Source organism: Silurus aristotelis (genome assembly GCF_946808225.1).
Source record: "Silurus aristotelis genome assembly, chromosome: 7".
Taxonomy (NCBI): Eukaryota; Metazoa; Chordata; class Actinopteri; order Siluriformes; family Siluridae; genus Silurus; species Silurus aristotelis.
Window position 1 is genome coordinate 22,735,397 of NC_139580.1, and position 12,759 is coordinate 22,748,155.

Consider the following 12,759-nt stretch of genomic DNA (forward strand, 5'->3'; position numbering starts at 1 on the left):
TAATTAAACAGCAGTACATACCAGCCTAATCAGAAAGAAAAAGCAATAAATAACAGCATACTTGCCTACAGTCTAAGCAGACCAATAATTCATCATTCTAAAGGAGCAAAAACAAGGTCTTTTCTTTCCTATTAATCACACAGGAAATGACTGCTTGTACCACAGGGCACAGAGTTGCCTACAGCCTCCAGGCTGCCGGCACCCAACTGAGAACTGAACCTCGGTGCACTGAGGACCCTCAAACCACGCTTAAGCCTTTTCACTGACTTTCTTGTGTAAACTCTGTAGGTACGCATTAAAGCAATTCAGTCGCAGAAAGACTGACCAACAAAGGAGGAGAGGTGTATCCGGCTGCTGAAGGATACGTTTATAACTATGTTATACTTCGATCGATACAACAATAGACATGAACCAATATGAAATATGTAAGCCTTTTCTTCAAGGTGATCAGAACTGCAGTGGCCTGATCCACTCAATATACAGGGTTTTCTAATTCTGCACCGCTTGCTGTTTCATTTCTAAACAATCAAGCTGAACACAAATCTAACACCAGCCTGGACAAAATGTATTGTATTTCATGTTATAGTTTTGCTAACATGCTGTAACTGAGCATCTGTAAATAATGAAAGGACATTAAGCATATAGACAATTGACCCAATTAGAACAATTCCTCACAGTTCAGGAGCAAAATCATGTAATTAAAACAACAATGATTTCATTATTTTTATGATAATCGAGTATTTTGTATTGAAATGCATTTTTATTAAAAATACATTTTATACATTTCAAATGGTAGGTCATATAGTGTAGAGAGTGAAATGGTTCATGTGATGAGTTGATGCTGATAAATGCCTCACACTCTTTATCCTCCTCAGCTGCCTTACTGTGACATATGAAGGAAATGGCACCATGTGTTTACATTGCATTAGCTAAATATTTGATTGCTTAAATAATTAATTGTTACAATTTTTAAAAAAATGGAATAAAGGGCGATATTCAACAAGTTTCAGCAGTTTCAGGGAATATTAGGAGCGTGTTTGTAAATGAATTATTAACCGCATGGAGCGAAGGTCAGTTGGTTTAGACGGAAAAGAAACAAACTTATAGACCTGAAAGCGCTTAACTGATATACACTACTGTTATACAGTCAAATAATCACCCTTTAGTTCAAAACCCCCGACTGTGTGTGTAAGATTTTTTTTTAATTTTTAGAAAAATATTACATACTCTATTCATTACAATCTCTTTCAGAGCCGTGCGCATTTTTTATAAGTACAAAAAAAAAATATAAAAAAAATACACAGAATTATAAGGTACTGACAGAAGACGCACAACAAATTATTAACAGATAATATTAAGTAATAAATTGATATTTGATGATATATGCTATCATGGTTATTACACATGTAATTATTTGTAATATGATGTAATACTGAAACTAATAGTTTATTATCGTAATAAATTAAAATTTCATGTCGGGCGGCAACAAGTGCGTCAGTTTGTCTTGTTCACAGTTTTGCCTCTTAATTCTAAATGTACACGAGTAAAAAAAAAAAAAATAAATTGTAAATATTTTTAAGGTATAATTTGAATCGTGGGTTTTTTTTGTTTGTTTTTTTTAATCTAGAAATATTCCTGAAGCTTGTTCTGCGTTTTTTTCGGCGAACTGTAAAGTCTATAAGATAGTGAGATTGCCAAGAAAGCAAGAAAATTGTGAAGAAAAGAATAAGAGAACAAAACAGTTTTCATTGTTATAAATTTATTGATAAAGTAGATGTTGGTGATGGGGTTTAAAGGCTACCGTCAGTCCCTGGTTTACAGTTTACAGCATAAACACAGGCTTACAGGCTGCTCGGGTGTGAGAAAGCGGCTTCAACACCGGCTCATGGTGTCTCTTTCGGTGTATTATAAAGTGGGATTATTTACTTTTCATTTTCTTTAAATCGGTAAATAATTGCGGAAAACGGGTGCAAATCGTCCGGCTTGTGGTGTTAGTGTTGCAGTAATTTGTAGCGGATTCAATTCTAGAGTACCTTGTTTGTTTCTTTCTTTTTGAAAGGTTACTTCAAGCAAACACATGCAAAAAAAAAAAAAAAAAAAAAAAAAAAATTGTGTATCATCCCTTTCTTTACAAATAAAATTGTGCAAAAACAAACAAACAAACAAAAAAAAAAAACAGCTCAGTGCACGAAACTTAGCAAATGCACAAATGCAAAATATGCACCTAATCGAGCACGTGCTAATTCAGCCCAAATTTAGCCCCATGTACCAACCTGTGGCATTTTAAACACACCATAGGGGGGGGGAAATTCACAAATGAGATAAACCGATTTCGCCCTGTAAAAAAAATGCACACTCAGTCAAAATGTATCATAAACATGCTTTCAGAAGCAATGCAATATTTGTGCCGAAAGAAAAATGATCCAGTCGGAGTATTTTCCACAGGGTCTGATCAAATGCTCTAATGACAATACTCAATGGAGACAGAGGTTCACGTGCGGAGGATGGAGCTGACTTTTTTTTTGCTGCAAGTCCCAAAAAAGTGCACACCACACGATGGAGGATGAAATGTAATGCTGAAGCAATCCAAAAACAAACAAATAAAAAAAGGAGTTCTTTCAAAAGGCATCAAAGTGGAAAACGCCGTCGACCAACATGACCAGCATGTGGAAGCGGAAACACGTTATATTACAACAATACAACAATACACGACAACAACAACAAAAAAAGTTGCATGATTAAATAAATGTACAAGAATGCATGGTTGGGAAAAGAGCAAAACAATTGCAGACACGTTATTTGCTAGACAGCAGTCGGTGTGTGGAGTTTATAACACGCACATAACTGTTTAGATGTGAATGTGGTTATTATGCAGTGATCGTTTCCGTGCACGCGCTTTGCTCGTCCATGTCCTAACCGCATACACACTAAAAACCGCACTTCTAAAGCAGACTATCAAAATATAGTGTGTTTGTGTGTGTGTGTGTGTGTGTGTGTGTGTGTGTGTGTGTGTGTGTGTGTGTGTGTGTGTGTGTGTGTGTGTGAATAATATAATAATATAATATAATGTCACATGGGTATAAAAAAAAGTAGTGAAACCCGACAAAAACCTGATCCTGATCCTGATTTCTGTCTTTAATAATTTTCTTTAAAAACATTATTATTTGTTTGCGACTTGTTAAAACACCACCCAACAGCAAAAAAATAAAAAAAAATAAAAAAATACCCATAGATTGAGTGAAAAACTTTACCGGATAAAATCGTTTCTCTATGAAGTGCCACAAAACTCACATGAAAAACTCCGGAGAAGAAGGGTTGTTGTCGCTGCTCGAGCCGTTTTCTCGGAAGCCGTTGCCGATGAGCTTCTCGTATTTCTCCTTGTACGCGTCCCTCTCCCGCATCAGCCTGGAGATCTCCTGCTTGAGGTGCTCCACTTGCTGAATGAGCTGCGTCTTCTCGCCCTCGAGCACGTGGCGCTGCTGCACGCGCTTGAAGCGGCAGGACTGCGCGTAGCCGCGGTTCTTCAGCGTCCGCCGCTTCTGCTTCAGCCGGATCACTTCTTCCTTGCTTACGCCGCGCAGCTGCCGGTTGAGCTCCCGCACCGACATGGTGACGAGCTGCTCGTCGGAGAAGCGATCGTCGAGGCGCGTGTGCTGGTGGCTCCCCGCTGCGTTGCCGTTGGCGGGCGCTCCGGGCGCTCCGTGGTGCGCCGTGGCGTGGTGGTGGTGGTGATGGTGGTGGTGATGAAGGTGCGGGTTGCCGTTCTGCGCTGCCGCCGCCGCGATCACGGCCGAGACCACGGCGGCCGCGGAGCCCATCTCCTCCCCGGCCACAGTGCCTCCTGCGCCCGCTGCCCCGCCAAACTGCTGGCCCCGGGTGTAGCCGTCGAAGCTGGGGAGCTGGTGGCCGCTGCTGATCAGCGCCTCCACCGCATCCTCCGGGCTGAAGCCCAGCGCCTCCGGGTTCAGCTGCTGCTGGTAGCCGCTCATCCAGTAGAAGTCCTCCAGGTGCGCCTTCTGCTCGCTCCCCGAGCCCGGACTGGGCGCCGAGAAGCTTGGCGAAGGAGGAACCGAGCTGCAAGGCGTGCTCATCGGGGTGGAAGACACGGATCCGCCGGCGACTGGGCGGCTGCACTGGCTGATGCTGCGGTCGGGCTCCACCGGCTCCTTTTTCACTTCAAACTTCATCAGATCGAAGTCATTAACATATTCCATGGCCAGGGGACTGGTGGGCAGGTCGGAGTTGCTCATTGCCAGTTCTGATGCCATCCTTTTGCTGTTGACAGTCCTCCAAAGGGGGTGAAGAGCAGCTGTCAAACTAGTCGGGTTCGAGACGGCGTGAGCCAGCTTGATTTCTTTATTTAATTCTTTAGAACCGTGAAGAAGAAGAAAAAAAAGGCTGTCGACTGTGCGGCGAGGATTTATTTTATAAATTAATAGCCTGTGCTGGGTTTGGTGTTTTTTTTTTTTTTTTTTTTTTTCCGCCTCTCACGGACGCGTGAGAGCAGCGCGCGCGTTTCTCCTGTTCCTCTGTCTCTCTCTGCGGGTGCGAATGTCGGTGCGACTGAATTGGAAATATTTAACACTTCATGGCTTTCTACAATTGCGTAAAACTGAGGAGGTTAAATGTGCATGTGACTGGTAAATTGTTGCTTTGCCGAGGAAAAAAAAAGAGAACTGCGGGCTCGTTGTAGTTTTTTAAAGGATCGCCCAGCAGACGAGTATAAAAGCATTGCTGAGTTTTATAGCCGCACTGACGTCACATCTGAAAGAGGAAATGGACTCTGGGTTCAGAGCCAATAGGAGCGCTCCGTCTGAGCTCTAATTTACATACTAGAGGAGAAACAAAAGTTTGCCAAACACTGATGTCCCAGCAGCTCCTTTCACATCATTCTACATGATTTCCTTTTGACCCCCACCTCTTCTTTTTTTTTTTTTTTTTTTTTTTTTTTTTTTTTTTTAAGAAATGTGAAATAATGAGGTCTTTTTTCAAAAGTCATTTTCGCCGGCTTTTGCATAACCTTTGAAGAATTTCAGATTGAAATCTATTTATTATGAATAAACCTTATAGGCTAAAATGTCAAATAAAAGCAGTCGTGTTTATGGGTAGAAGAAAACACTAAGGTTTCTTTCCTCCATGCAATTTTTAGAATGGTGTTGATTTTCGTATAAAATGTGTGTCGCTTTTAACGTTCAAGCATTAAAGCATGTAATGGAGCGCATTTTTTGTATTATAATGACAAAAAAAAAAGAAGAGAGAATGAAAATAAAACTTACAAATAAATGGTGAATTATTCTTTTGGTTGTATAAGTAAATAGAGGCACAGTTAAACACTTCTAAATATACATTTGTGCATTTGTGCATTATATGCAGATGTAGGCTATATATATATATATATATATATATATATATATATATATATATATATATATATATATATATATATATATATATATATATATATAAAAACCCTAAATAAAAACACATTCAATACAGATTATGTGAAACTGGTTCGGTTTTTTTAGGGGGTGGGGGGTGGTTGGGGGGAGAGATTCTGAGATTTGAGCCCAGCATGTCACTCAGTTCAGTACTGAAACACAACAGTGCCACCTTTCGGAGAATACAGAAACTGTCCCTTAAATCACAAGCGTTTATTCAGGGCAAAGGTTCATTTGCCTTTAGTCAAATATTGTAATAGCTTTGTTTTTATTTAAAAATTATATATATATATATATATAAAATACTACATGTGCCACATATAGTCTGAGCTCCAATTAAACCACTATAAACATCACAGTTCTCATGTGTTCCAAAGTTTATTTCTTAATTTATAAGAGGTCAGAACAAATAATCTTCATTAAAGCATCATAACCATTTTTGACTATTTCTTGTTTTAGTTGACTCTGTGGTCAAAGTCTTCCCAAGTAAAAAGTTTTTATACTAAAAGCAGCTCTGACCGGACGAGGCCTGCTCTGGCATTATTTGGAGCAGCAGTTTTTTAAAATAAACCGAACTGTTTTAATGGACCGCACTGCTTGCCTCATAGATGCTCAGTATATCAAGGGACTTAAGGTTTCCCAGCAAAACATTGCTCAGAACATCACACTTCATCCACTTTAGTAGGTGTACACACATGATGGAAATGTGATTCACAAGAGCTTTTAATTTTATTGCTTCGTGGTCCTGTTCTGATGCTCACATGCACTTTGTAGGAGTTGTCGGTGAACTGGGGTCAGCATGATTAATGTTAATTCATTCACCTTTCAGAGGTTTTAATGTTATGGCTGATCTGTGAATATAATACCCTACAGAACGTCATGAAATGATGCAAACTAGGACTAAAAAAAAATTGGAAGAAGAGTAGTTTTTATTTTCTTTTGAACTCTGCATCATTTAGAGAAATACCAGAACTGAAAAGTGGCCAACAGCTCAGCAAGTCTTTTTTAATTAGAGCAAATATGTTTATTTGGTAATTATTTGTGTTTTTCTGCATAGGATTAAACTAACTCACAACATGAAGTCTTCATGCAACAACCACACAATTTATAAAGCCCCATGTCTGTGGTCACAGTGGTAAGCAGTCTTACCAGAAGCACTTCTTTATTTACTCTCTATAAAGCCTAATTTATTGGGATGTGGTTCGCACAGGTTAATGGGAAGAGCGCTGACATAATACATCATGAACGGTTAATAGGCCTATGCACAGTTCATTCAATTCTGTTTCTTTTGCAGAGGTTTCATTTAGCAAACAAATACAGTATTTGAGCAATTTAAAGCATATTCTTAATCAGAATATAATTTTTTGTCTTTTCTTTCATAAGAAATGCACAGGGCGATCAAAATAATGTTATAACATGTAGATTAGATAACACAGACCTGGCATCAGTAGCTCCTATTGGTTTTATCGAACAGTCATGGCACGCATTTTTCGAATAATACATTAAATTGCTGTATTATTGTGTACAGAATCTATAATCATCTTTTACTGAAATTCAGTTGTAAATTTAAATGTAAACATTAGGATTGTTTCCTCGGGTAGATCTGACCTGATGTGTATGATTATTTTCTAGTGCTCTCTCAGGTCAAAGTATGGGCAAAGTTCATCAGTCTGCTCTGTTGCAAATAAATGACTGATCAGTTAGGCATGAAAGGAAGGGAGAAAGAAAAAGAGTGAGAGAGAGAGAAAGAGAGAGCGAATTGTTCACGTGTCTAATACTACACCATATTCATTCTTTACCAAATTTCTGTGTTTATTTGAACACGTTAACAAGGATCTGGTTAATAAAAGATGACCTTTCTGATATCAACCACCTGAGATTACTGATGAATATGGTTTAAAATAATTCAGTCTTACAAGCTACAAATGAATTGTGTGGCAAGTGCCATCCATTGCTGCATTCTTTTACTGTTATGAACAACAGCTCTATATCACAGAGAGCCCCTCTGTGTTTTATACTAAGGTCTATTCACACAGATGTTTGTGGATTTGCTGAAACCAAATTGTATTATCTGTATTATCTGTGATATGACAATGTAGTTGTTATTTAAAAAGGTGAGGATTGAGAATAAGAGGGAGCAGATGCCTAATGTAAACCTGATCTATTGAACTTTAATAAAGTTGTTAAATTACAAGAAATCCACCATTACTGGAATTATAAGCATTATCAATCATTACACAATCCCAGTGAATAACTAGTTTAATATTTATTATTTTAAATCTAAGCATTTACATCCCAAACTTACTTCAAGTGAACAAGACAACTTCATTGGAGAAACATTTAATTATCTTCTACAGGAAATAAAATGTTTCTCCAAAAAGATTTAAACTAAGTGTGGCGTCTCTTTTGTAATAGAATGAAAGGAGTATAAAGGCTGTTACAAGGTTGAACATAAAAGGTGAACAGAGTTCTTTCCATGAAATGTTTTATGAATGGAATAAAAAAATACATATTAAGATAATACGCTTCCACTTCATGGAAACAAAGTGTGGTAATTGAGCATCGGCTTCCCTCATTTCAAAGTTAATATTCTCCTTTCACCATCTGGATTTTAATGCGCTCCAATTTCATCTGCAGACGCATTTATCTTCACATATCCACCTCTCACTCCCCCTCTCTATCATTTCTTTCCCCATCTTCCCATCCCTCTCTCCATGAAGATTTTACTACTCATCCGTTTATGGCACAAAGACTTGAGGAGGGAGGAATGACTTACAGTCACTCCCAGAATGTGTATCTCTGTGTGAGTATGGGTGTGTGTGTGTGTGTGTGTGTGTGTGTGTGTGTGTGTGTGTGTGTGTGTGTGTGTGTCTACTGTTTCTGTTTTTGCTGTAGAAAATGAGCTTTTACTCTGCAGGGGGCTCATCTATTATATTTCACATTCATTAAATATTAGAGAATTCTGAGCAATGCCTTCATACTTGACTTTCATCTCGTCTTTACTCCAAATGCTAAAACATTCTGCAATGCATAGTACGTAATGCATGACGTGACTGTAAATCTAATTTCTGAAGCCTAAATAAAAACTATCCTTGGAAAAGCAATACTGCAGTGAAAACCGTTCATTAATTTTTTAAGATTGGGTTTAGATTGGATTAGGTTTGATGAATTATTCATCAACCAATCAAACTAATTAAACTCCAGAAAGCTGTCAAGTAGTCCAAAGTGAACTTTGTGCAAATTGTCCGATTTTCCACATATCCAAATACCAGAAAGAGATTAGCATGCTGCAGAAGGGCACAACAGCTACATGTTTATCCTATAGTCAGGAAATCATGTCACTTATCACAAGGAAAGCAAGGGGGCAAAATTAGCCGTGTCTCCTGTACAGGAGAAATGGTATTAATATGACACTAACCAATTGTGGGTTTATATATTTTCAAATATACTGGTTGAGTATGCAGTTGCATAAAAGTAGCACATGGTCCTATGTTAGCATACATAAAAAATTTCTGAGTAAGACTACATTTGCCCAATGTTTCAAGTTCAAGTTTATTTCTATAGCACTTTTTTACAATGGACATTGTCTCAAAGCAGAACAGAACTTAAGAATTAAAGTGAATTATGTCTATTTATCCCTGATGAGCAGCCTGGAGCGACTGTGGCAAGAAAAACTCCCTGGATGAATGAGGATTAAACCTTGAGAGAAACCAGACTCAAAGAGGGAAACCCATCCTCATTTGGGTGATATCAAGAGTGTAATTATAAATCTTAAAACAATACAAAACACTGGAGAGTGAAATCTACCATGAGCACCAGAGTGTGTGTGATTATTATATTGTAATTTCCTTTCTGACAGTTTTATACAGTCAGTTGACATTGTGGAACCAGGAGCTACTGAGCAACTCATAAAATAGCTCAACATCTGAGATCATCATAGATCCAACACCAACTCTTCCATGCCAGAACCTATAAAAATTTGAAGAGGTCCAATGCCAAACTCTACATAAAGTGTGTTTCAAATGGCGCTGGTACATCTCTAGATGGTGCAGGATGTATGCGGGTTCGGCATCTACTTCTTTGAAGGTATATAATCTTCATGAGGTGGGACACAACTAGAGCTGGCTTAACCTCAGGTTCCTTTGAAATGGGTAGAGAAAGAGAAGCAGTGGAGAGGAATAGCGTAGCTTCTGTTCATAATATTTACAAGCACAAGTTGATCATGTGCATTTAATCAGATGTACTGAAGCACAAGGTTATGATATGTTATATGTGTTATGTGTTGTTCTTGCTAAAAAGATATGTCTTTAATCTGGGCTTAAACTGGGAGAGTGTGTCTGAGCCCAAACACTGTCAGGAAGGCAATTGCATAGTTTAGGAGCTAAATGTGAGAATGTCCCCACAAACATGAACATAACATACATGTTGCTGACATAATTGTCAATCAAAATGCTTCCACTAAGAGGAATGCCAAATGTTATTTATTTTCTTGCTCTAGTGCTGAAACCTGTATAATAACAGATAACTCCTCCAGTGTACAGTTCAAAAGCAAACCGGGAAGCCAGTTTACTCAGCAGGATCTTCAGTTTCCTCCTTGAATTGAGGAAAGTCATCTGATGCCCTCTAAATACATCTTAAATGTCACTGGGGAAGCAGAATAAAGTCAGAATCAATTTCCCGACTAGTACAAGTTCAAACTCATGTAATTAAACAGACTAAGCTGTGAAAGCGCACAGCCTCGGGTTATCTGGCAGGTGCTAAGGAAGGTGATCATATAAACACACACACACACACACACACACACACACACACACACACACACACACACACACACACACACACACACACACACACACATACATACACATACATACACACACACATGCTTTCTCTCTCTTATTACTCTCTCTTGTTCAAAGTTTTTCTAAAGACTGCTAAATTCGCTAATATCACCAAGGTGGATTTGACAGACAAATTATTGCCTAATGCAAGTGCTCCTCAGTCTAAAGTCTGAAAGATTGTTTCAACCTCCTTCTCCTTTTTCTAACACACCTAATTCAACACAAATCATCAAACAATCAAAATTCCAAAGCATATAGGACTGCAAAGACAAAGGGAAAATGTTTTTATTTTGATAATTTGATAATATCTTTAAAAAACTATAAAAATCTTTAAATACATACTAGATACTGAGTAAAATAACCCAGCCATTAGGGTTGCACAAGCACAAGAATGAGAAGGAGAGGAGGAAGACGTTAACAGAGATGGCAGGAAAAGGAGAAGTGTAGGAGGGTGAAGGTTTGGGTTGGTACTTTAAATGTTGGTACTATGACTGGTAAAGGGAGAGAGGTAGCTGATATGATGGAGAGGAGAAAGGTAGACATGTTGTGTTCAGGAGACTAAGTGAAAAGGGAGTGAGGCTAGGAACATTAGGGGTAGGTTTAAACTGTTCTTTTATGGTGTGGATGGAAAGAGATATGGTGTAGGGGTGATTCTGAAGGAAGAGTATAGTCAAAGTGTAGTGGAGGTGTAAAGAGTTTCTGATAGGGTGATGTGATGAACGTGAAGTTGGAAGTTGAAGGCATGATGATAAATGTCATCAGTGCTTATGCTTTACAAGTGGGTTGTAAGATGGAGGAGAAGGAAAAATTTTGGAGTGAGCTAGATGAAGTGGTAGATGGTGTATTTAGGAAAGAATGAGTGGTGATTGGGGCAGATTTAAATAGGCATGTCGGTGAAGGGAACAGAGGTGATGAGGAGGTGATGGGTAGGTATAGTCTTTGGGAGAGGAATGTGGAAGTGATAGTGGTAGATTTTGCTAAAAGGATAGAAATGGCAGTGGTAAATACTTATTTTAAGAAGAAGGAGGGTCATAGGGAGACGTATAAGAGTGGAGGAAGGTGCACACAGGTGGACTATGTTCTATGTAGGAGATGCAGACTGAAGGAGATTGGAGACTGTAAGGTGTTGGCAGGGGACAGTGTAGCATCAGACAGCATCAGATGGTGGAAACTGAAGGATGAAGACTGTAGTGTGAGGTTCAGGGAAGAGGTCAGACAGGGGCTCGATGGTGGTGAAGAGGTTCTGGATGATTGCGCAAGTGATAAAGGAGACAGCTAGAAAGGTACTTGGTGTGACATCTGGAAATAGAAAGGAAGACAAAGAGACTTGGTGGTGGAATGAGAAAGTGCAGGAGAGCATAAGGAGAAAGGTTGGGAGGTTGGTAAAACAGAATTCGGATCGACAGAGTGATGAGAAAAGTAGACAGGAGTACAAGGAGATGCGGCAGCAGGTAAAGAGGGATGTAGCTTAATCAAAGGAAAAGGCATATAAGGAGCTGTATGAGAAGTTGGATACTAGGAAAGGAGAAAATAATGTATAACAATTGACCAGGCAGAGGGACTAAGCTGGGAAGAATGAGCTGCAAGTTAGAGCAATAAAGGATAAAGATGGAAATGTGTTGACTAGTGAGGAGAGTGTGTTGAGAAGGTGGAGGGAGTAGTATACCAGTGCAACCATAAAGTATAGTAAGGGTCATGAGTTGCATTGTGTGTTTGTGTATTTAGAGAACAACAGGGTGCTGAGGGAGGAGTTGTGGTATTGTATGAGGAAGTCTGGTGTGGTAAAGAAGTATGTGAGGGTGGTGCAGGACATGTATGAGGACAGTGTGACAGCAGTGCAGTAGGAACGACAGACTGTTTTAAGGTGGAGGTTGGATTGCATCAAGGATCGGCTCTGAGCCCTTTCCTGTGGTGGTGATGGATAGGTTGACGGACGAGGTCAGACAGGAGTCTCTATGGACTTTGATGTTTGATGTGGATGATATTGTGATTTGGCTCCTAATGAAAGCCAAAAGAAGAAGAAAAAGAAAATATATTACATATATTGTATATTGCATAATAAATTGAAGAAACCAAGCTTAATTAATTAATTAATCTGCCTAGTAAATGGTTTGTCACTTCCTAATATAGACATACATAAATCATTACTTGATAATACTTTATTACTTGATTACTTGTTAATCATTGTTGTTGGTTTTACATAAAACCTCTAAGATCTTTACTCCTCCAGAGTGACTGTACATTCATTGAAACAATATTTCTACTTCTGTATATAGTGCATTATTTAATTGTCTTGTTAAATGTTTTACTTACATTCTGTTATATTATGTCAGTACTTTCTCCTGCACTGGAAGCTCCTGTCACCAAGTCAAATTCCTTGTGTGTGTAAACATACTTGGTAATAAAGCTATTTCTGAATCTGATTCTGAACCTGGCAGGTTTTCTCCCCAAAGGGACCAGTTGAAAAATGCTTATGAGCT

At 38.8% G+C, this 12,759-nt stretch overlaps 2 protein-coding genes across 4 annotated transcripts in view; one reads left to right on the plus strand and one right to left on the minus strand.

The window, feature by feature from the left end:
* Positions 1-4,938, minus strand: part of mafb (MAF bZIP transcription factor b) — a 64,068-nt gene extending 59,130 nt beyond the window's left edge. For all 3 annotated transcript variants that reach the window (XR_014534305.1, XM_083546477.1, XM_083546478.1), the window contains exon 1: positions 3,292-4,938. Coding sequence is in view for 2 of the 3 variants with exons in the window: in XM_083546477.1 (XP_083402603.1) it covers positions 3,292-4,268 (977 nt within the window). In the remaining variant the exon portion in view is untranslated. The remainder of the gene's footprint in view (positions 1-3,291) is intronic.
* Positions 1-12,759, plus strand: part of urahb (urate (5-hydroxyiso-) hydrolase b) — a 464,718-nt gene that overhangs the window by 330,988 nt on the left and 120,971 nt on the right. The gene's annotated exons all lie outside the window — the stretch shown is intronic.